At 53.6% G+C, this 19302-nt stretch overlaps 6 protein-coding genes across 6 annotated transcripts; 3 read left to right on the forward strand and 3 right to left on the reverse strand.

Moving 5' to 3' along the window:
- Positions 1-930: 930 nt before the first annotated feature.
- M421DRAFT_4562 (putative pyrroline-5-carboxylate dehydrogenase) lies at positions 931-2753 on the forward strand (the record flags this gene model as incomplete). Its single annotated transcript, XM_033594676.1, has 2 exons — positions 931-2488; positions 2548-2753. The coding sequence occupies 2 exons, from the start codon at positions 931-933 to the stop codon at positions 2751-2753; spliced, it is 1764 nt and encodes a 587-aa protein (XP_033449672.1).
- Positions 2754-4408: 1655 nt separating this feature from the next.
- M421DRAFT_138657 (uncharacterized protein) lies at positions 4409-6412 on the reverse strand. The gene is made up of 4 exons (XM_033587447.1): positions 6173-6412; positions 5497-6125; positions 4639-5446; positions 4409-4589 (listed from the first exon to the last, which is right to left on the reverse strand). The coding sequence occupies exons 2-4, from the start codon at positions 6120-6122 to the stop codon at positions 4494-4496; spliced, it is 1530 nt and encodes a 509-aa protein (XP_033449673.1). The 5' UTR covers positions 6123-6125; positions 6173-6412; the 3' UTR covers positions 4409-4493.
- A 104-nt stretch (positions 6413-6516) lies between these two features.
- M421DRAFT_419956 (uncharacterized protein) lies at positions 6517-8821 on the reverse strand. Its single transcript, XM_033592306.1, has one exon. The coding sequence runs from the start codon at positions 8522-8524 to the stop codon at positions 6629-6631; it is 1896 nt and encodes a 631-aa protein (XP_033449674.1). The 5' UTR covers positions 8525-8821; the 3' UTR covers positions 6517-6628.
- Positions 8822-8927: 106 nt separating this feature from the next.
- On the forward strand, positions 8928-12930 carry M421DRAFT_419957 (L-aminoadipate-semialdehyde dehydrogenase). Its single transcript, XM_033592307.1, has 2 exons — positions 8928-9471; positions 9520-12930. Exons 1-2 carry the CDS (start codon positions 9137-9139, stop codon positions 12719-12721), a joined length of 3537 nt encoding a protein of 1178 aa, XP_033449675.1. The 5' UTR covers positions 8928-9136; the 3' UTR covers positions 12722-12930.
- A 1449-nt stretch (positions 12931-14379) lies between these two features.
- Positions 14380-15816, forward strand: M421DRAFT_419958 (glycoside hydrolase family 45 protein). Its single transcript, XM_033592308.1, has 3 exons — positions 14380-15004; positions 15053-15232; positions 15281-15816. The coding sequence occupies exons 1-3, from the start codon at positions 14543-14545 to the stop codon at positions 15476-15478; spliced, it is 840 nt and encodes a 279-aa protein (XP_033449676.1). The 5' UTR covers positions 14380-14542; the 3' UTR covers positions 15479-15816.
- Positions 15817-16974: 1158 nt separating this feature from the next.
- M421DRAFT_4567 (uncharacterized protein) lies at positions 16975-18552 on the reverse strand (the record flags this gene model as incomplete). Its single annotated transcript, XM_033594677.1, has 4 exons — positions 16975-18135; positions 18183-18265; positions 18313-18375; positions 18429-18552. 4 exons carry the CDS (start codon positions 18550-18552, stop codon positions 16975-16977), a joined length of 1431 nt encoding a protein of 476 aa, XP_033449677.1.
- Between the last annotated feature and the right edge of the window lie 750 nt (positions 18553-19302).

The following is a 19302-nucleotide window of genomic DNA, read 5'->3' on the forward strand; positions in this document are numbered from 1 at the left end:
GAGGAACAATGCGCTGCATTGCTATCTCTCATGCCTGGAACCGGCCCTGCACCACGGTGTGGGGTAACTTACATAGCCCTCATTCGGTCTTCGCGAAGTCGGATCCTTCGGGCATCACAGCTATCCTCATGCTGTCATGCGCACATGCAGACTCGCAGTGAGAGCTGCAGTGTGATCGCTGGAGCTTTGGATCTGATTACCTATTTGGATCATGGCAACGATAATGTGCGCAACAGAATCTTCGGAAGCCCATCCGAGATCTAGGTACTTCGTATCCATGTATGAGGAAAGACGGCCCTACGGTTCGCCGCGCGGTCGCGACCAAAGTTTTGCGCTTCTCCCTCGTCAACAGCATGGTTTCCGCATTTATACCCAATACCACAAGGCCTGCAAGCCCTGTTGTAGAGAGGTGGCGAAAACAGTGTGCCTGGTCTTCAACATTCACCTCATCTGACTGGGTCGAAAAGGGTAACTACTAACCGTAGCCTGCAGGGCACCAACCACCGGCAGGCGGGATTTGAGAAGGCATTGTTAGCTACAGAACTGACGAAGATCAATAACGAGTTTAGCAATACTTTTTTGCCCTCAATTCAAGCCTTGTCTTACGATGCTTATCGTACTCCAGATGCCTCTCGCGTTGCTGGCCGTCGTGCTTCATCTCAACTGGTCGGACAGGCATCCGAGCGGACTATTTCGTACAAGGAATAAAGATGATATCGGCATATTCAACACTGCACACAGTGGATGTGACTTGTGACTATCTCGGCGGCAAATGACGGCTGAGCCAAAGCTGGTGAACGGAATGCCAGCCGGTCGGTGGTTGAGCTTCTCCACAGTTCCCCTCACTGTGCATACTGAAAAGGCAGAGCCCAACATTGAGAGATTCAGAAGCCTCACTCCTTCGAGTCCTCTCACATTCGCATCCTCAAAATGTCGAGCATTCGCACTATCACTTCACTTCGTGCCACAAGGCGGCCGTTGATCCAAGCGCCTCTCACTTGTCTCCAGGCCCGCACCAACGTCACAGTCCCCTTCAGGCTTCCTGCAGCACGCAACGAGCCCAACCCTACTTACAAGGAGGGTTCAGAAGAGCGCATTGAGCTTGTCAAGGAACTTAAGAGGCTCAGGTCACAGCTTCCTCTAAAATCTGAGATCTTCCTGAACGGCACATCACAGCCCTCTGCTGGATCATGGGACCAGCCTATCCCCGCCGAGAAGGACACCGTCTTCACCAACTACCCTCTTATCTCCAAGGAGCAGGTCTCCGATGCCATCAAATCCGCTCTTGAGGCCAAGAAGAAGTGGGAGAAGACTCTTTTTGTTGACCGTGCTGCTATTTTCCTCAAGGCTGCGGAGCTCGTTGCGGGGAAATACCGCTATGAGCTGATCGCAGCTACTATGCTCGGCCAGGGCAAGAACATCTGGCAAGGCGAGGTCGACGCCGCCGCTGAGTTGGCTGACTTCTTCCGCCTGAACTGCAATTATGCTGCTGAGATCATATCTCGCCAGCCTGACCGTGGCTCTGATGGCATGTGGTCCCGCATGGACTACCGCCCTGTCGAGGGTTTCGTCTACGCCGTGTCTCCTTTCAATTTCACAGCCATTGGAGGTAACTTGATTGCGGGACCTGCCTTAATGGGTAATGTTGTCCTCTGGAAGCCTTCTCCCTCGAATGTTTACGCCTCTACCATCGTCTACAAGATTTTGCTCGAAGCTGGTCTCCCCAAAGATGTTATCCAATTTATTCCCGGTGACCCAGAGGTCATCAACGACGTTGTCTTTGCTAACCGCGACTTCGCTGGTCTCAATTTTGTCGGTTCTTCGGACGTTTTCCGCTCCCTTTGCGCTCGCATTGGTCAGGGCATTGGCAAGGGTACTTACCGCGAGTTCCCCCGCATGGTCGGTGAAACTAGCGGTAAAAACTTCACCCTCATCCACCCTACCGGTGATATTCCATCCGCCGTGAAGCACACCATTCGTGGATCTTTCGAGTACCAGGGGCAGAAGTGCTCTGCCACATCCCGTCTCTACCTTCCCGAATCCCGCTCCCAGGAATTTCTTGACGCTTTCATCAAGGATGTGAACGAGATCACCATCGGTAATCCCGACAAAGATCTGTCGGCATTCATGGGCCCCGTTATCCACGACCGCTCGTTCAACAAGATCAAGAAGATCATCGACGAGTCAAACGCCGATCCTTCGCTCACGCTTCTCGCCGGTGGAACATACGACGACTCTAAGGGTTACTTCGTCAAGCCCACTGTCTACCTTTCCGACTCTCCCGACCACAAGCTTTTCAACTACGAGATCTTCGGCCCCGTTCTTTCCATTCACATCTACAAGGATACTGACTGGAAGAAAATCCTCCAGAAGGTCGATGGCGCTGGTGGGGGCTTCGCCCTTACCGGTTCCGTCTTCGCCAACGACCGCTCCGCTGTCCGCGAGGCTGAGGACACTCTCCGCTACTCTGCCGGTAATTTCTACATCAGTGAGTCATTCCCGCCCAATACCGCACTTCAACTGTATGCTAATCAACTACTACTTCAGATTGCAAGACCACCGCTGCTCTCATCGGCCAGCAATCGTTCGGTGGTTCCCGTGCCTCTGGTACCAACGACAAGGCTGGCTCTTCGAACCCTGTCCTCCGCTTCACCTCTCCCCGTCTGATCAAGGAGGAGTTCTTCCCCCAGACCGAGTTCTTGTACCCCAGCAACAAGCCTGCTGAGAACATTGAGGACGCTAAGGGTGCCTAACACTAAGCGTTTCATCGAACTTCCAGGGTGTGTGCAACGCATATAGTGGTTCGTGACTTTGTATAGATTGTTCAAAAGCAGAGCCAACCGATGACAAAACTGCATTGCAAGGAGTAAGGAGGCTGGCCATGCAGCTTTGTGTATATGTCAGTCATATGATTGCGATTGGAGGGTCATAGCATCATTGTTTGGTAGTTTTCAAAGATAACGACTTCATACTTGGCACATCGCTGCGACTGATGTTGCACGATGACCGTGTCGTGTTACGCTCAGGATTAATGGTGTGTTTGTGTCACAACAAGAATCGCTTGTGATCTATATAACGAACAATGGAAGTCTAGGATCAAGAACCGCTCCAATCAACCTCACGGTCTGTAAAAGACGCCAATGTCCCGATGAAAGCCCATACATGATAAGAGCGCAAATCAAAAACAACTTAACGGCGGGGACTATCCCGTATCTGGCTCCTTGGGCCTTGGGGGAGACCGGTTCATGTGCCTGTCTCGAACTCTCAATGGTGCTTGCGATGGACTTTGAGCTCCACGGTGTCGTCTCGCTGAATCAGAATGGATGCCAATCGTGGTCAGAAGAGAACCTCCAAAGTTCGTCAGCCCAGAGGTGATCGTCTGAGGTATCGGTAATGTCGAAGTTGTGCCACTTAGCCAGCGCCCACATGACAGATTACTATCCGCCCGTTCTACTGTTGCAGTGTCTTGGCAAGTGGAATCCTTTTGGATCTTCAAGACCGCTCTCACTTTACAGACATTCTTTGCAGGGTCGAGAAAGCTTCTGCAGTCCTGCTTCAAGCTTGTGTCAGTATTTGGCGATACATACTTATTCAATGTTGCGGCATCCAGATAGAAAAGCGCACCAACCAGCCACAGCTCGGATGGCTAGACAGTATTTTGCAGACAGTCAAACATCAGCGTGATGCCGTAAGAAATCATCGACAGCCCCCCCAAGCGCGCTACTAGACAATGCGAACCTCCTCTAGCTTTTTGCTCGCCTCATCCCAAAGCTCACCCTTCATAATCCCATGAACATAGCACTCGCCAACAAGTCTGAAAGCATCACCAGCCTCCACCGTTCTCAGCAAGAAAGGCGCAAACCCGCCCTCCAGTATCATAACCCTGTCACTCGGTTTCGCAGCTAGTGGAAACAAGCCCACAAATCCAGCCACAGTGATACCCAAGTTATACCGGCCAGCGAGGAGCAAAAAGCTCTCCATGAAGTCCGCGCACTCGGGCGGGCCTTTGTGGTACCTGGGGCCGGAGTGGTTATAGGCCATGACGAGCCCGGCGAGGTACTGCCAGCCCACCTCGATCTTGGCCAGATACGCAGTGAAGAGCTCTCTGGCTCGCCAGGCCAGTATGCAGCAACCGATCAGTATGACTGGTATGGAGTGGTTGCGGAGCAGGATGATGGCTGTGATGGTGGGTAAGGGCAGGTTGTCCCAGCCCATGAGCCAGATTGGGGTGTACATCATGATGAGATAGAGCAAGCCGAGTCGCCTCAAGCCATATATGATGAAAGGCAGACAAAGGAAGAAGAGAAAGCCAACAACCAAGCATGAAATCCCAAATCCCCGGATCATTCGGTGCTTGTACGCTAGGTATTGCGCAGCGAACTCCGGTGGAGCTTCCTCCCCTTTGCCTGTCCTGTTTGCGACTAGAGTCTTCCAAAGAGCCTCTTCCACTCTTTCTGCGACTATCCCTGGCGCTGAAAATGCCAGCAGAATGTTCAAGTACCAGGTTGGTGGGGCGAATAGTTTTCCCTTCGTAATATGGAGTAGGGTGTCAAACAAGGCACCGCGGACAACGAGCGTGTTGTCGGAGTCTTCGAACCGTGCTTCCATAGTAGACGGGCCCGCTGTGTAGTAGGAGACTCCGTACTGCTTGTCGGAATAATTAAGGCCGTGCATCAAGAAGTTTAAGGAGACTACGTAGTCGTTCGGACGTATTGGAGTTGTCCAGTCTGGAACCCAGGAGGGACTATCAGAGACGGTTCGGCATGCCTGCCTCGTTGTTCCAGCCATACCCAGTACAGCAGCACCTTCGCTTCTTTTGATGAGGCCAGCTGCGAAGCGCTGACAAACTACGGCTGGGGTTTGCGCAGCCGCGTACTCAATCCTGAAGTCCGGATCGTGCGGATCTACATCGCAGACAAGACCTAGTAGAGCGTAGATCCGATCCACTGGATTAGTAGCCAGAAAGATCTTCGTTCTGCTAAGCATAGTGACCAAGTCTGGGTATTTAGAGTTGAACAAGATGCTTCCAGCTGCGCGATCCCGTAACGCGTTCGGCCTTGACAAACGCTCGTAAGCCAAAAGAGCGGATCGATCCCGTCGGATTGGAATCTTCTCATGAGGGCGCAGACCTCTCTGGCCAAGAAGTCCAGCGGGAGTCTGCTTGTCCCCCCCTAGTGCCCAAGCTGTCACTATGTAGGCTGAGCTCATATAACCCCAGGTTCGGAGCCGCATATCTGCTATGGCGTAGTAGGAATTTGCACCCTCTAGTGCATCCACGCCAATATGGTGGGTGAAAATCGTCAGACCCGTTTCCATCAGACGGTTGTTGTTCTGGAACACGCGGGCAGCCAACCAAAGAGTTCTCCAGTCGATTTCCAGGTCTCCGCAATGGATGACGGGATCCAGGGCATTGACCAATTCTTGTGTAACCCATATGCGGCGGAACCTATATGCGGGTTTAGTGAGCTGCGAAAGATACTGCACTGCACTTCTTACCAAGGCCGCAACCAGAAAGAGCGCAGAGCATTCCACGTCTTGTCGCTTTCTACGGGAGGGCTATATCCCATCTCCAAGGCGAGTGCGTATGCTTCCGAATTTGAGACATTTAGACTCTCGTCTAGGTACTCCGCGTACTCCGCCATGTGCTCCAGGAATTTGATCGCAAGGGGGCTATCATTGGCTTCTGGGCCTAGATGAATCTGTACGCGCTTCGAAATACGGTAAATGTCTGGCATGAGTAGAATTTGCTGACTCTTCTCCTCCGAGTCTTGGTTTGCTTGATTGATGCAGATAGCATCGACCCAAATAAGGACGCTTGTATGGGATTGTACGATCTTCTGGAGAACATAATGTAGATGCGCAGTGATCCCAATGGTTCGATTGTGATCGATCACGAGACTGAACGGTTTCCTGGCATCTGTGCCCCAAGTGTAGGAGATTGCATCGTATGGGTATGGATGCTCAAGATGCGGTTCGCTGTCTGCGGATCCTTCGCAGTAGGTGGGATTGGTCAGCGGGACATGGATGAGAGATCCGGATAGCGATCCAATGCTGTTCTTGGGATGCAATCTCAGCAATCTGATCTCGCCTTTGTTGAGCGACTTGTAGGCGTAAGGCTCCATTGACTATGCTTGGGTCAGGGCGAGGTGACAGAGCGTCAAGTATGCCTTACAGTAGTTTTACGACTTTGCTTTCAAGATATGTACTGCTAACATAGTGGAGCCGACTTGTCAGGCGAGCTTAGCGGGACGGCAGGCAGCGATGATATCGGGGTTTGCTGTTCAGCTAGGCGTGAAAGGTGCCTGGAGCGGGCGGTGCTCTGAGCCCGTCACTCACCATGCACCCGATTTTGATGATGAGATATTGATGTTGAGGGTGGACAAGAACAAGCACGGTGTGGTTGCCGCTTGACGTCAAAGCGCCGAGCGTGCACAGCGCCTGCCTGCCATATGTAGCGAAGCGGCCCCATCATACGATCGAAAGTGGCACCTCCCTGCATGATGGGCTGCCTGAACAACGCACTGGTAGATTCGAGCTCTTCGACTACTACGTGGTTTGTAGTGACATCTACGGAAATATAGTACATACCCTAACGCCAGCTCGAGATGCAATTAAATGGACGAGTATTCTACAACATGAACCTATCAGTCCATCGTCCCTTCCCGCTCGCTTTCCTCTCACTTCCCACGTAACTCTTCTCTTCCTGCTCCCACTTCTTCCTCTCCACTCTCCTCCTCGCTGAGTATGCCCTCGAAAATTTCCAGGCCTCAGTATCCGCCAGATTCCATTGCTCAACAGCATCAACAATGCCGCGCATAAATCTATCTTTTGACTTGATAGCGTCGCGCGCCTTGTCCAATCTGTTCTTCTCCCTCTCCGTCCATATGCTATCAGGCACCTCAATGCCTTTGACCGGCTCTGGAAATGCCGGGCGCGGGAAGATAATAAGCTCACTCTTCTCGCTTGGACTCGTTGGCTCCTTCGTGTTCGAAGCGGTGGTAGGCAGCTCGAAGCCAAAGATCCAGTCCAAGTCATCCTTGCTTGTTCGCTCAGCGGTGAGCCACAGTGTATGCGCCGGGCTAGCAGCAACGAGTTCCTTGAACTGCAGGAGGCGGAAAGACTCAGAATGCTCGGTGGCTATGGACTTTTGTGTGAGGGTCTTGAGCCAGAGATCGCGCTTGGCATTGTTGCGGAGGAAGGAGACATCGAGTTTGTCGCGGGTGTAGTGGAGCGAGTTGATCGTGTATGGGTGCGGGACTGTGCCAATTGTGAAGAACTGGGTGCTGTTCACGAGTTCGGGAAAGAGCTGTAGCTTTGGCGCATTCTTAGTGCTGCAAGGCACGCACTTTGGGCGGTTCGGTGGACATGACTTTGGCATGGGCGACGACGGGCATTGCGTAAGGTTGCGGGCGATTTCGATGGAGAGTTCGATCAGGGACGTGGTATGCTCGGGCAGAGGTTGGGCGATGGCCAGACCCTCCGGGTGCTGTTCCTGGAAAGTGAGGTGAATGTGCGAGTTGATCAGACTGCTCAACAAGTTCATGCCCTCAGCTTGCGTGGCGTTTGTGAGCTTGTCGGCGACTGTCTTGTACGACTTGCTGATGACGTCGGTGCTGTAGTAGGCGATGCCATTTGCCTTGGTGTCCTTGACGATGTCTGCCGGGGTCAGAATGTTGACCACTGCACCGCCGTCTTTTGTCGCAGTTGCTGCGAGTTTATCCTGGTTTGCCGTAATGTTCTTCAGCAGCGGGCTGTTGACCAGCTTCTTGATGGCTCCCTCGACAGCGGCCGAGTCGCCATAGAATATTCCACCGTTGAGACCTTCGACCCGCGACAATTGAGGGTACTCCTGTCGACGCAGGAAGGCCAGCATGGGGTTCTCATACTCTGCCATTGGGAGCGCAAGCGAGTTCGCGAGTATGCCGCCCCTCATGTTGCCCCATGCCAGCCAGCGCATGACCTCGACCTCGACCCTCGAGTCGAGCTTCATGCGCTGAAACAGCTGATATTGCGGGTGCTGCTCTGCCTCTTTCCGCGAGAGCACTACTGGCCTGAAGCCCTGCGCCCACCATGCTCGGCGCCATGCGAGCACCAGCCGGTTTTCTGCCTCGGCTACCTCCTTGGTCTGCTTCTTGCGCGCGTTGTAGTAGGTGTAGATGGGCGGCCGTTCCTTCAGCGGAGGAAGCAGGGCGGTGTTCTCATCGAGAGTGACACTGGACGAGAAGGGATTGCGCCACTTGAAGTCGGTGAGCCATTCGAGCTTGCCATACGAGCTGGCGACGGTGCTGTTGGGTTGCGCAGCAGGCTTCGGCGGCTTGTGTGCCGAGGGGCCAAACGGATTCGGAACAGCAGGAAGACTGTCTACATCTGGGAGGTGGACTGTGGGGATGTGTGGGTTCTTGACGGCCTCGGCCACGGACTCGTAGGTAGGAAGGTCGGCGGTCGAGGGGGCCCCGTTGAGCACGATGGTGAGCACGATGATCAGTAACACAACGAGGAGCGCTTGGAACCTCCGCGGCGGCATCTGCAGCTTGAGAGGCCGCCCAAAGATGGTGTGCTGCACCGGCATTGCGATTCAAGGAGAGAGAGAGAGGAGAGGATACAACGTCTATATCGACATAGGTGGATGCTGCGACTGCTGCTGGTGAGATTCGTAGAGCCGGTATCCGTATTGGCTGCGCGGGGGAAAGTGGCAGGATCTACAGGACAAGAGTACGAACATGCGCATAGCCGAACGGCGAGACAAAACGACGCAAAGGAGCGACAAGACGCGGCGAAATCTCACAAGACGTCAAAGACGTTTCTCACTCCCTGTGACGCGTGTTCTGCCGCACGGGTAGCGCGAAAGTCCTATAGGGCTGAACTTCGAGCTCCCCTAAAATTTAGTGCGGGACCAGGGCCGATTGAAACGCCGACACCGCATGAGTCGAAGCATGTCCCCCTCTGCGTCATCCCTCGATCAATCTTCTCTGGGCTTTTCCCTCTGGATACAGTCATAGAGGGATGCACGCTTCTTCCTGTGGAATCCTCAATCAAACCTTATAGACAAGAGCCAGGTTGGATTGAGTCCATTGGTACCCACCCACGACCCCACCGTATAATCTTGTAGAGCTGCATATCGCAATCGAACGCGACCATGAGCTCCAACGCCCAAGCAAATATCCCGGACCCTACAGCAGACCTTAAGTGGTCTGACTTCAAGGGTCCGATCCACGAGATCTTCGCTGCGAACGCGCGCAAGCACCCCGAGCGACGATGCGTAGTCGAGACTGCTACAAGCAGGACGCCAGAGCGCGCATTCACATACAAGCACATCTTCGAGGCCGTCTCGGTGCTTTCACATCACTTCGTCCAGAGTGGCATCCAAAGAGGAGATGTTGTCATGATCTTCGCTCACCGCGGCGTTGACCTGGTCGTTGCCATCATGGCTGTACTGGCGGCAGGCGCGACCTTCTCAGTGCTGGACCCGCTGTAGGCATAACAAACCAATCGATTCCAAGTAGCGCTGATCAGCTCCAGATACCCTCCAGATCGCCAGTGCATCTACCTCGAAGTCTCCCAGCCCCGCGCCCTCGTAGTCATCGAAAAGGCCACACAAGAAGCAGGCCAGATTTCCGATCAGGTCCGCCAATACATCGCAGACAACCTGCAGCTTAAGACCGAAGTACCGGCTCTCGAGCTCAAGGAAGATGGTTCGCTGGTGGGAGGCGCCAGAGACGGCAAGGACGTTCTGGAAGAGCAGCAGACGAGCAAGGCAGACCTGCCAGGCGTTCTGGTCGGTCCAGACTCGACACCGACGCTGTCCTTTACATCGGGGTCTGAGGGCAAGCCCAAGGGCGTCAAAGGCCGACACTTCTCCCTCACCCACTACTTCCCGTGGATGGCCGAGACATTTGGCTTGTCCGAGCACGACAAGTTCACCATGCTCTCTGGTATCGCACACGACCCCATCCAGCGTGACATCTTCACGCCTCTCTTCCTTGGCGCCCAGCTGCTGGTACCGAGCAAGGAGGATATCCAGCACGAAAAATTGGCTGAGTGGATGCGCAAATACGGCGCGACAGTCACACATTTGACTCCAGCCATGGGACAGATCTTGGTTGGCGGTGCTTCGGCTATCTTCCCCACGCTGCACCATTCATTCTTTGTTGGTGATCTACTCATCAAGCGTGACGTCAGGAGACTGCAGGCCCTCGCACCGAACGTACGCGTCGTCAACATGTACGGCACGACGGAGACACAGCGCGCTGTCAGCTACTTCGAAGTCCCAAGCGCTACCGAAGCACCCGAGTTCCTGGACAGCATCGGCGATGTCGTACCTGCAGGTCGCGGTATGAACAACGTGCAACTGTTGGTCGTGAACCGCGACGACCGTAACAAGATGTGTGGCATTGGTGAGAGTGGAGAAATCTACGTGCGGGCAGGTGGTCTTGCTGAGGAATACCTGGGTCTGCCGGATATGACAGCTTCCAAATTCGTCGAGAACTGGTTCGTTGACCCAAAGAAGTGGGCTGAGGAAGACAAGCAAAGAGTTGAGAGCCAGAGCGCTGCCGAGCCGTGGCGACAATTCTACAAGGGCCCCCGCGACAGACTCTACCGCTCCGGAGATCTCGGCCATTACGGACCAGACGGCAACGTCCACTGCACTGGACGCGTCGACTCCCAGGTCAAGATTCGTGGTTTCCGTATCGAGCTTGGAGAGATCGACTCGCATCTGTCCGCCCACCCGCTGGTTCGCGAGAACGTCACACTGCTCAAGCGTGACGCCTACGAGGAGCCTCAACTCGTCAGTTACATCGTGCCCGAGATGAAGCGGTGGTACGATTGGCTTGAGGAGCGTGGCGCCAACGAGACCTCTACCGAGGAGACAGACATGATTTCCATGCTCAAGCGCTTCAAGTACCTGAGAGACGATGTGCGCGAGCATCTCAAGAAGAAGCTTCCTTCATATGCGGTTCCGTCGGTCATTGTTCCCATGCTGCGATTCCCTCTTAATCCCAATGGCAAGATCGACCGTCCAGCTTTGCCTTTCCCTGAGCCCAAGGAGATCGCAGCGGCTGGCGCTAGGCGACCGTCGCAGCTTGGCCAGGCGTTGACACCTACTGAGCAGAAGATGGCCGAGATCTGGGCTGACCTGCTCAGCGACCGCGGTGTTACGGCTGAGGCTGTCAGCGGCAGCGACTCGTTCTTCGACCTTGGTGGACACAGCATCATTGCCCAACAGCTTCTATTTAAGATTCGTCAGGAATGGACTGACATCGACGTGCCAATGACTACGATCTTCCAGTACCCCACACTTCGCGCTTTCTCTGCGAACATCGATCAGGCGATCGATCCCATCGGTCTGCGTCTGGATACTGCAGAGGCTATCGACGACGACCCAGAAGACGAAGCCTACTCTGCAGATGCACGAGATCTCGCTGCTCATCTGAGCGACTTCAAAACCAGGGAAGCACTGAAGCCTGGCGAGGATATTCACACTTTCCTCACGGGTGCCACCGGATTTCTTGGAGCATACATCCTACGTGACCTTCTCGCACGTCCCGGTAAGGTTACTGTCTTGGTTCGCGCGAAGGATCTTGACAGTGCGCTCAACCGTGTGCGAAAAACTTGCGAGGCATACGGCATCTGGGAGGACAGCTGGGAGTCCCGCCTCGAGCCCCTTGTCGGTGATCTCCAAAAGCCCAACTTTGGTCTTGAGCCCAACACATGGAACCTTCTCTGCGACTCAGTTGATGTTGTTATTCACAACGGTGCTCTTGTGCACTGGGTCTTGCCTTACTCCCGGCTGCGCGGTCCCAACGTCGAGTCTACAATGACTGCTCTGTCGCTTTGCTCTACCGGCAAGGCCAAGAACTTTGGCCTGGTCTCATCCACGTCCGTCCTTGACACTGACTACTTCGTCAAGCTTTCAGAGAGGTCACTTGCCGAAGGTGGTACTGGCGTACTTGAGGAAGACGACCTTGAGGGCGCTCGCAAGGGTCTCGGCACAGGATATGGCCAGTCCAAGTGGGCTGCTGAATACATCACTCGTGCAGCTGGCAAGCGTGGTCTGAACGGGTGCGTGATCCGCCCTGGCTACGTCCTCGGAGATCCAGAGAACGGCACAACCAACACTGATGACTTTCTCATCCGAATCCTCAAGAGCTGTGTCCAGCTCAAGTCTCGTCCAGACATCAGAAACACAATCAACATGGTTCCCGTCAACCAGGTTGCGCGTGTTGTAGTATCATCGACCTTCAACCCACCTGTTGCGCCGCTCGGTGTGTCACAGATCACTTCGCACCCACGTATCACATTCCAGCAGTTCCTCGGCTCGCTCGAATCCTACGGCTACAACGTCCCCGAAGTCCCGTACTCTGAGTGGAAGAAGAACATGGAGGCCTACGTTGCTGACCGCTCGGGCACAAAGGAGGAGAACGCACTACTTCCGCTTTACCACTTTGTTACTGGTGACTTGCCCGCCGACACCAAGGCGCCAGAGATGGACGATAGGAATGCAGCCAAGGCGCTCAAAGAGGACGAGAAGTGGACAGGACAGGACTGGAGTGCTGGCGGTGCTGTCACAGAGGACACGGTGGGGACCTACATCAGCTATCTCATCGAGCTTGGATTCATGCCTAAGCCGGAGAAGAAGGGTCTCAAGGACTTGTTGGCAAGCAAGTTGACAGATGCTATGAAGGAGACATTGAAAACTGTTGGTGGTCGCCGTGGTGTATAGAACGCACGCACAGGAATCAAGGTCAAATAGACAAAAAATACAAAAATAAGAGCGGTTCAATCAAGGGTGGGTTTGCACATGTTGCTCTCCCTTCGAATGAGAAGCGTCTTTGAGACTGATGGCAAGAACGATTTTGCGTGCCACGCGCTTGTAGCGACTTCCGTCCAGCATCAGGAAGGCAATGCATACCATATCCAGTTTCCAACTCCCTTTTGTTCTTTGAGCCAGTCTGTCCCAAATCAGCAGCGTCCACAACCCTTCTCGTCAACCTCGCCACACTTTAGACATCCACCAATACTCCAACAAGCTCGCAACGTACGATTCTTGCATGGAGTAATCAAAACCACCACTAACAACATTTGCAGAGGAAGTCGATGCCGCCGCATTACATCTCCCTGCTCGCTAGGTCTTTACCGAGGGTGCATGCCATAGCGTGTATACGATGTCCATCTTTTGGTCACAGCTGTAGATTGCAGATAATGGCACTTCGGGGCAAGAGTTGTCCTTTTCAACAAGAGTATCGCGCTTCGAGTCTCTCGGAAAGCCTCGGGTATCACTCTCGACCTCACTTTCGAACTTTACCCCTGCGCAAGACAATCCTCCATAATGCCATGATCAAATATAGCAAGTCCACACAGATGATGCAGCCCAGGACCCATTTTAAGCATACTGAACTATTCCAGAGATACTGATGTCTGTGCTCTACAATCAGACAGGCTACATTGCTGCTTGCAGGAGCCACCAGTTCGGGACAGAAAGGCCTAGTTGCCAAAGGCAGAGGAGGCGTATGACGCCCTTACGAGATCGTTGTGCAGGTGAGAGGTCCAACAGTTATCCAATCGTGTTACATACTTGACAATCAGGCATCGCTGGTCAATCTGCTAATTTCCATCATCTGTCACGTCTACTGCTTTCGCAGCTTCGGTGGTGCGACTCGGCAAGCCCTTTCCTTTCCATCCAAAGTGCTAGTGCGATGATATCGCTGACAAAATGAAGCATTGACAAGAGCACAGCCTGCCAACCGCCTGCAACTGCCGAAGTGCATCCTTGCGGCATATGCAATATCCTGTTGACTTCGGTCTGATGCACTGTATGCGCCTGCATCCAATCTTGAATCTTGACACAGGCGATCACGCACAGGGCCCAGCGCCTTGCAGGCGGGTTACCCGCCAGCCACAACGCCACGTGCCTTTCGATTTCCAGTTCTCTGTCACGCCCTTGCAGATACAGACTGATATACGACTGCATAGTGCCGATGTAGATACGGCGTAATTCGCTTAAGCGTAGCAAGGACTCCCACGACAATGGCTTCACGGTATTTTTGGTATGAACAGCCCTGAAACGACTGCCGACGAACCTCGGGAGAACGAGTAAAAGTTCGAGTCAGAACCGTTCTCGTAGGGATTACTGGGTTCCATTGGAGACAGCAATACCTAGATGCCTCAGTGGGAATAGAAAGCCACGGTCCGATTGCGGGGAGCGAAACACCGTGTTGCGAAAGTGTGGGGAAGGCGTTCACAGTAAATTGCAAGGGGCGCATTGATCCGAGTGGGCTCGGTTACATGTCATTTTGGGCCACTAAGGATCACTAGCCCTTACAATAGTTCGGCCTTAGCCGATCCCTGCGCGACAACGGCTCAGGTGCAGCATATGTCACCGCTACGACTGCATCACCAAAGTAATTTCTCCTTATGGACGTCCGAAGAAAGCAAGCCCCTCCTTCACACCGTTGAAATACAATTTCGTGGCCCGCAACTGCCCCTGTTATCAAACCATGCCTTCTGGTCTTTGCTTCACATTTACTTCTTTCATCACGCAATGATGCCTACATCGCAGCACAACCTCTTTCTTGTCTTGGAACTCTTCGTAGTCCTGGCGAGGTGCGCCAACCTGAACTACAGTGGAGAAGCGCTCACGACTCGTTACTGGGACTGTTGCAAACCGTCATGTGGATGGAAAGGCAAAGCGTCGGTGAATAACCCTGTGGGATCCTGCTCAGCAGACGGAAACCCGATCAGCATCGATGCTGGCACCGGCTGCAATGGCGGTACTGCGTTCGCCTGTTCGCAGCAACAGCCCTGGGCTATTAATGACACACTCTCATATGGTTTCGCAGGCGTCTACCTGACCAAGGCGCTTGTGGGTGGTTCGATTGAAGACGCATGGTGCTGCGCATGCTACCAGCTTGACTTTACAAGTGAGCCCTTAAGAGGGAAAAGGATGATTGTGCAAGCATCCAATACTGCCTACGACGTCAACACAATAAATCGATTCACATTAGCGGTAAGTCCACTCATAGTTGCTAACAACTGTACACTAATCTCTCTCCAGGTACCTGGCGGCAACACGACTTCGGCTGATGGATGCGCGACACAGTATGGCGTTTCCCAATCCGTTTTCGGCCAAGACCATGAAGGCGTTGCCACGAAAGACGATTGCAAAAACCTCCCCGAGTCGTTGCAAGCCGCTTGTCGGTGGCGTTTCGATTGGCTGGAAGACGCCTCTTTTCCCAGGTATGTGCGTGGGTCTCTTCGAGCTGCCACGTCTCTAACGTTTCACAGCGCGAACTTCAAACGAGTTGTCTGTCCAAGCGAGATTACAGCGAAGACAGGCTGTGTCCGCAATGACGAAGTAACTCTTGCCGAACAGCTCTCCGGAAATGCAACGACAGCAAAAAGCTCGTCAGCACACATGACGCTGGCTTCACTCGGGGTCGCCCTTTCTGCCGCCGGCTTAGCTGCTTTGCTCTCATTATGAGTTTGACGATCATGTACCTACCCCAATCTTTCGGACCGCGTACGATCGCCCAAGTTTTGTACCCCTGTCACCCGCAATATGCAATCAGGCCTCGACTGTCACCTGCTGACATGCAGGTGTCGTTCGCCAGTAATACCCCGTCACACCCACCATTTGCGCGGATGTAAGCCAAAGTTTCTTAAGATATTCATCGTTCAGGACTTCAAAAGTCACCCTTCTCTCTGTCGAGAATTTTGCAAAAGTCTTTCTCAGCAGCAAAGGCGCGCGGCTTTAGCGCAATATGCTCTCGGTAGTCGCTATGTTTAAAGCTCGTGAGCAACAACAATTTACACGCATCCCCACATTTGCCTCATGCTCTAAATTTATCGCCATTGACACATTAACTCTGACTAACCACTCGCATGAATTACTATTATCGCCCGATTTGAACTTCCCGAAGTTCTCAGCCAAGTAACGTTGAGATCATGCTGGTCAGCCATCCTGGCTTATTTTATCCATATCAACAGCGGGGCAAATAGATTGCAAGACTACGCAAGGCCCTCGGAGCCTATATTACCTTTAGCTAGGTACTTCCAATAGGTACATCGACTCCACAAAGTGGTCTCGCCATCCTCTTAACTCTCTTTAGGCTCACAGCGAAGCTGCTATGGACTTGCGTCAATTCCTGCCCGCGATGCTCCGCTCCTTGTCGGAGGCAGGCTTTTGTGGCTACCCAACAATGACGCAGTCTGAGCTAAGCAGTGTGTGGGGTGGTGCTCGTTGATCACCAGCCTGGTGCACTGCGGAGGACTTGCATTCGCGAATGCCGTCAGTCAGCTCAGTGTCGTGAACGAATTGGATAGCGGAGTACCAGCCCCCATTGTCTTGCTGCGTGGTGCTGCTGTCTTACTGCAGTAAGCCCTTTGTCAACGCAGTCCTTCAGCTGCACAGCACTTCTTTGTGTTTCGCTGCAAGGCCTGCCCTGTGACGCTCTCGAGGCGTGTCTTGCAAACCCTTCCTAGCCCCCACTGTCATTATATGAGCGATGCCGGCTTCCCCTCTTCGACATGCTCATGCACACATTCGGCTCCTACCAATGCTCACGGGGGGGGGGGGCGAAAGGAACGACAAACCCTTGCCTGCCACGTGAACACATGGCTTTTACCCCGGATTTCGCAATTCGGCAGCCTCAAGACGTGGGTGCGATCAGTACGGGAATGCGGGCCTCGGTGCCGGTTCAGCACTCATCGCAAGTGGTCGAGGCTGGGATGGGTCGTTGACCGATCAGTACCGTGGAACGCGCCGTGCCGCATGCTATAGCCGATGCTGATCTTTAGGATGTAGAGGAGTGCAAGTCTTGAGGAGCAGTGCGTATACGGTGGAGTCGTTGCGCAGGGGGATCCATGAGAGAAAGGACGTAGGCAGATGGACATGTAGAACTAGCATGTATAAGACCCCCATCTTCGCTCAAACACGTACGATTTGTGGGTATCAAATTCAAAGCAACGCTGCGCTCGCTACTCAACAAACGATCGATTCCGACTTCGATCCTCAAACAGCCAGCCCTCCTCTAGATCTACAAGATCAAACGCCTCCCCATCCAATGCGCTGCGCATCCGCACCTGCTCCAGCGGCTGAATCTCGCTCAGTGGCTCCATGCTGCCGAATGGCTCGACGGGGCGCAGCGTAGGGCTACTGCGCTTTGCGTGCAGCAAGCTGCCATCCCAGTGTCTGCTCTCGCGGTTCGCAGACCCGAGGAGCGTGGGCGCGCTACCGATGCTCGTCACCGTCGCGCGCACAGTGCCTTTCTCGTTGCTGTCCGCGCTTTCGTAGCCATTGCTGGAGCGGCTCAGGTACGTGCTCAGTTTCCTCCCGCGGGAGTCTGACTGCGCTTGGGTCATGGATGTGCCGCTTAGGATGCGCTCGGGGCGCTGCTTTGAGCGCTCGGGTGTCGCGAGGCTGGAGGAGAAGTCGTCGATGCAGGGGAGTAGGCGGCGCATGAGTGGATTTCTATGCTTTTTGTGCGCTCTGTCTGAGATGCCTGATTTTCTGCGCAGCGGGATGGGGCGCTCTGTTGGGCCGGTCTTTTCGGAGCGGAAGTTGAAGACCCAGCGTGTAACGAGGCCGCGCAGGATGGGAATGTTGGCTACAATGATGGCGACATTGTTTTCGATGTGGTTGATGCAATAGTCGATTGGGTAGGTCCAGTCTGGCACGTAGAGATTGTAGAGTCGGTCGCGGTAGGAGAGGTAGATCTTTGCGGCCCCGATGCCAGTCACTGCCAGACTGCATGCGAAGACCGTCAGAACCACGATTCTTGATCGTAAGCGCGCGCTCATCATTCTTCGGACAATGATGAAGGGTATGGGTAGAATGAGAAGATCGGTAAGCAGATTTGCACAGGTCACCCAAATCAGCATTTCGCCCATCCGGTGTCGGCCCATGCAGTGTACGTTCCCAAAAGTTCGTGGTTTCCATGTGTTGCCGGTCTGCGGTGGGCAGGTGAAAATGTACAGAAACCATGGGATCAGTGAGCTTCCGACCGTGAAGATAAGGATGCAGTAGAGCACCTTCTTGAGCCAGGTGATAATCGATCCGGCGCGTAGAAGAAGCAGAATGATGGACGCCTTAACGAGTGGTAAAATCGGAATATTGAGAAGGTTGAAAGCCATTTGCACCTATCTTGGTCAGCTGTGCTTGCCTCACACATACTAGAAAGACATACTGCATAGTATTCGTCGTAATTCGGCTCGATTGTGTTGGGATCAACATCCCAAATGTGAATGCCAATGTGCCACATCTTGACATCTGCTTCGATTAGCGACTGGAAGCATATCCTTCCTCGGGGTACTGACGTCTGTAAGAGGGGCCAATGAGCGCAATCGATAAAATTGTGGGCAAGATGATGAGCCAGTCATCTGTGATGGTCAGAACCTAACTCCAGACACCAACATAAGGACGCAGTACATACCCCAGCTCAGCCTTAAATTCAGCTTCCGCCGCGTATAGATCCTCAGCGCTACGAAAACAGTCGCCAGTGCTGGCATACCACAAATCACCCCCAAGCAGGTGAACTGGAGTGGATAGATAGGCATCTTGTCGATGTGGAGGTGGACTGCAGCAAAATCGCCATCCCCACCGCATGGCTGTGAGGGCGGCTTTGGGATATAAAGGTGTCAGGCTATCAGCCACCTACCCTGGCCGAGTACGCTGGGCGCGGCGGAGGTCAGGCGCTCCCCGCAATTGTTCATTTACAGTGTCCGACCCGATTATAGTGAAACGGGCTTCCCATTCGCTACGGAAGGCGATCGCCCAGGTTCGCTAGCACGTGGACCTCTCGACAGCCACCACTTTGGAGTGCTTTCGCGGTGGATTGGAATTTGATTATCGTCCAATGCGATATTTGCCGGATGTCGTCGCTGACTCCTAGCCACTCTAAGAGTCGCCACAGGATAAGCAAGTACTTAGCCTGCGCAGTATGCCCAAAAATAACCAAGTGTTTGAGATGGCGCCCTTGCGCAACGTCGCACTTCAACAGCGAAGCCTTCCAGTTGCAGCTGCCGGACCAAACCCATTGTTGTGTCGCGCGAGACCGTCATCGTCTGCAATGGCCGCTGGCATTGGCAATAATGGTGACATGTCGGAATTAATCTAGGTCTCGTCTCGTCCAGCTTGAAGAGCTGATCCCTGCGCTGTGACCGATTAGGTGCCGCTTAATGTATGCCTCGAGAACTTACACATTTGACTTGCCAACCAAATTGTATATCTGAAGCCTCGCGTGAGCTTGTCTGCTTTCGTCCACATCTCCCACTTCTGGTATGCTGTATTGTCGACATACCTCATGG

Source organism: Didymella exigua (genome assembly GCF_010094145.1).
Source record: "Didymella exigua CBS 183.55 unplaced genomic scaffold M421scaffold_11, whole genome shotgun sequence".
NCBI lineage: Eukaryota > Fungi > Ascomycota > Dothideomycetes > Pleosporales > Didymellaceae > Didymella > Didymella exigua.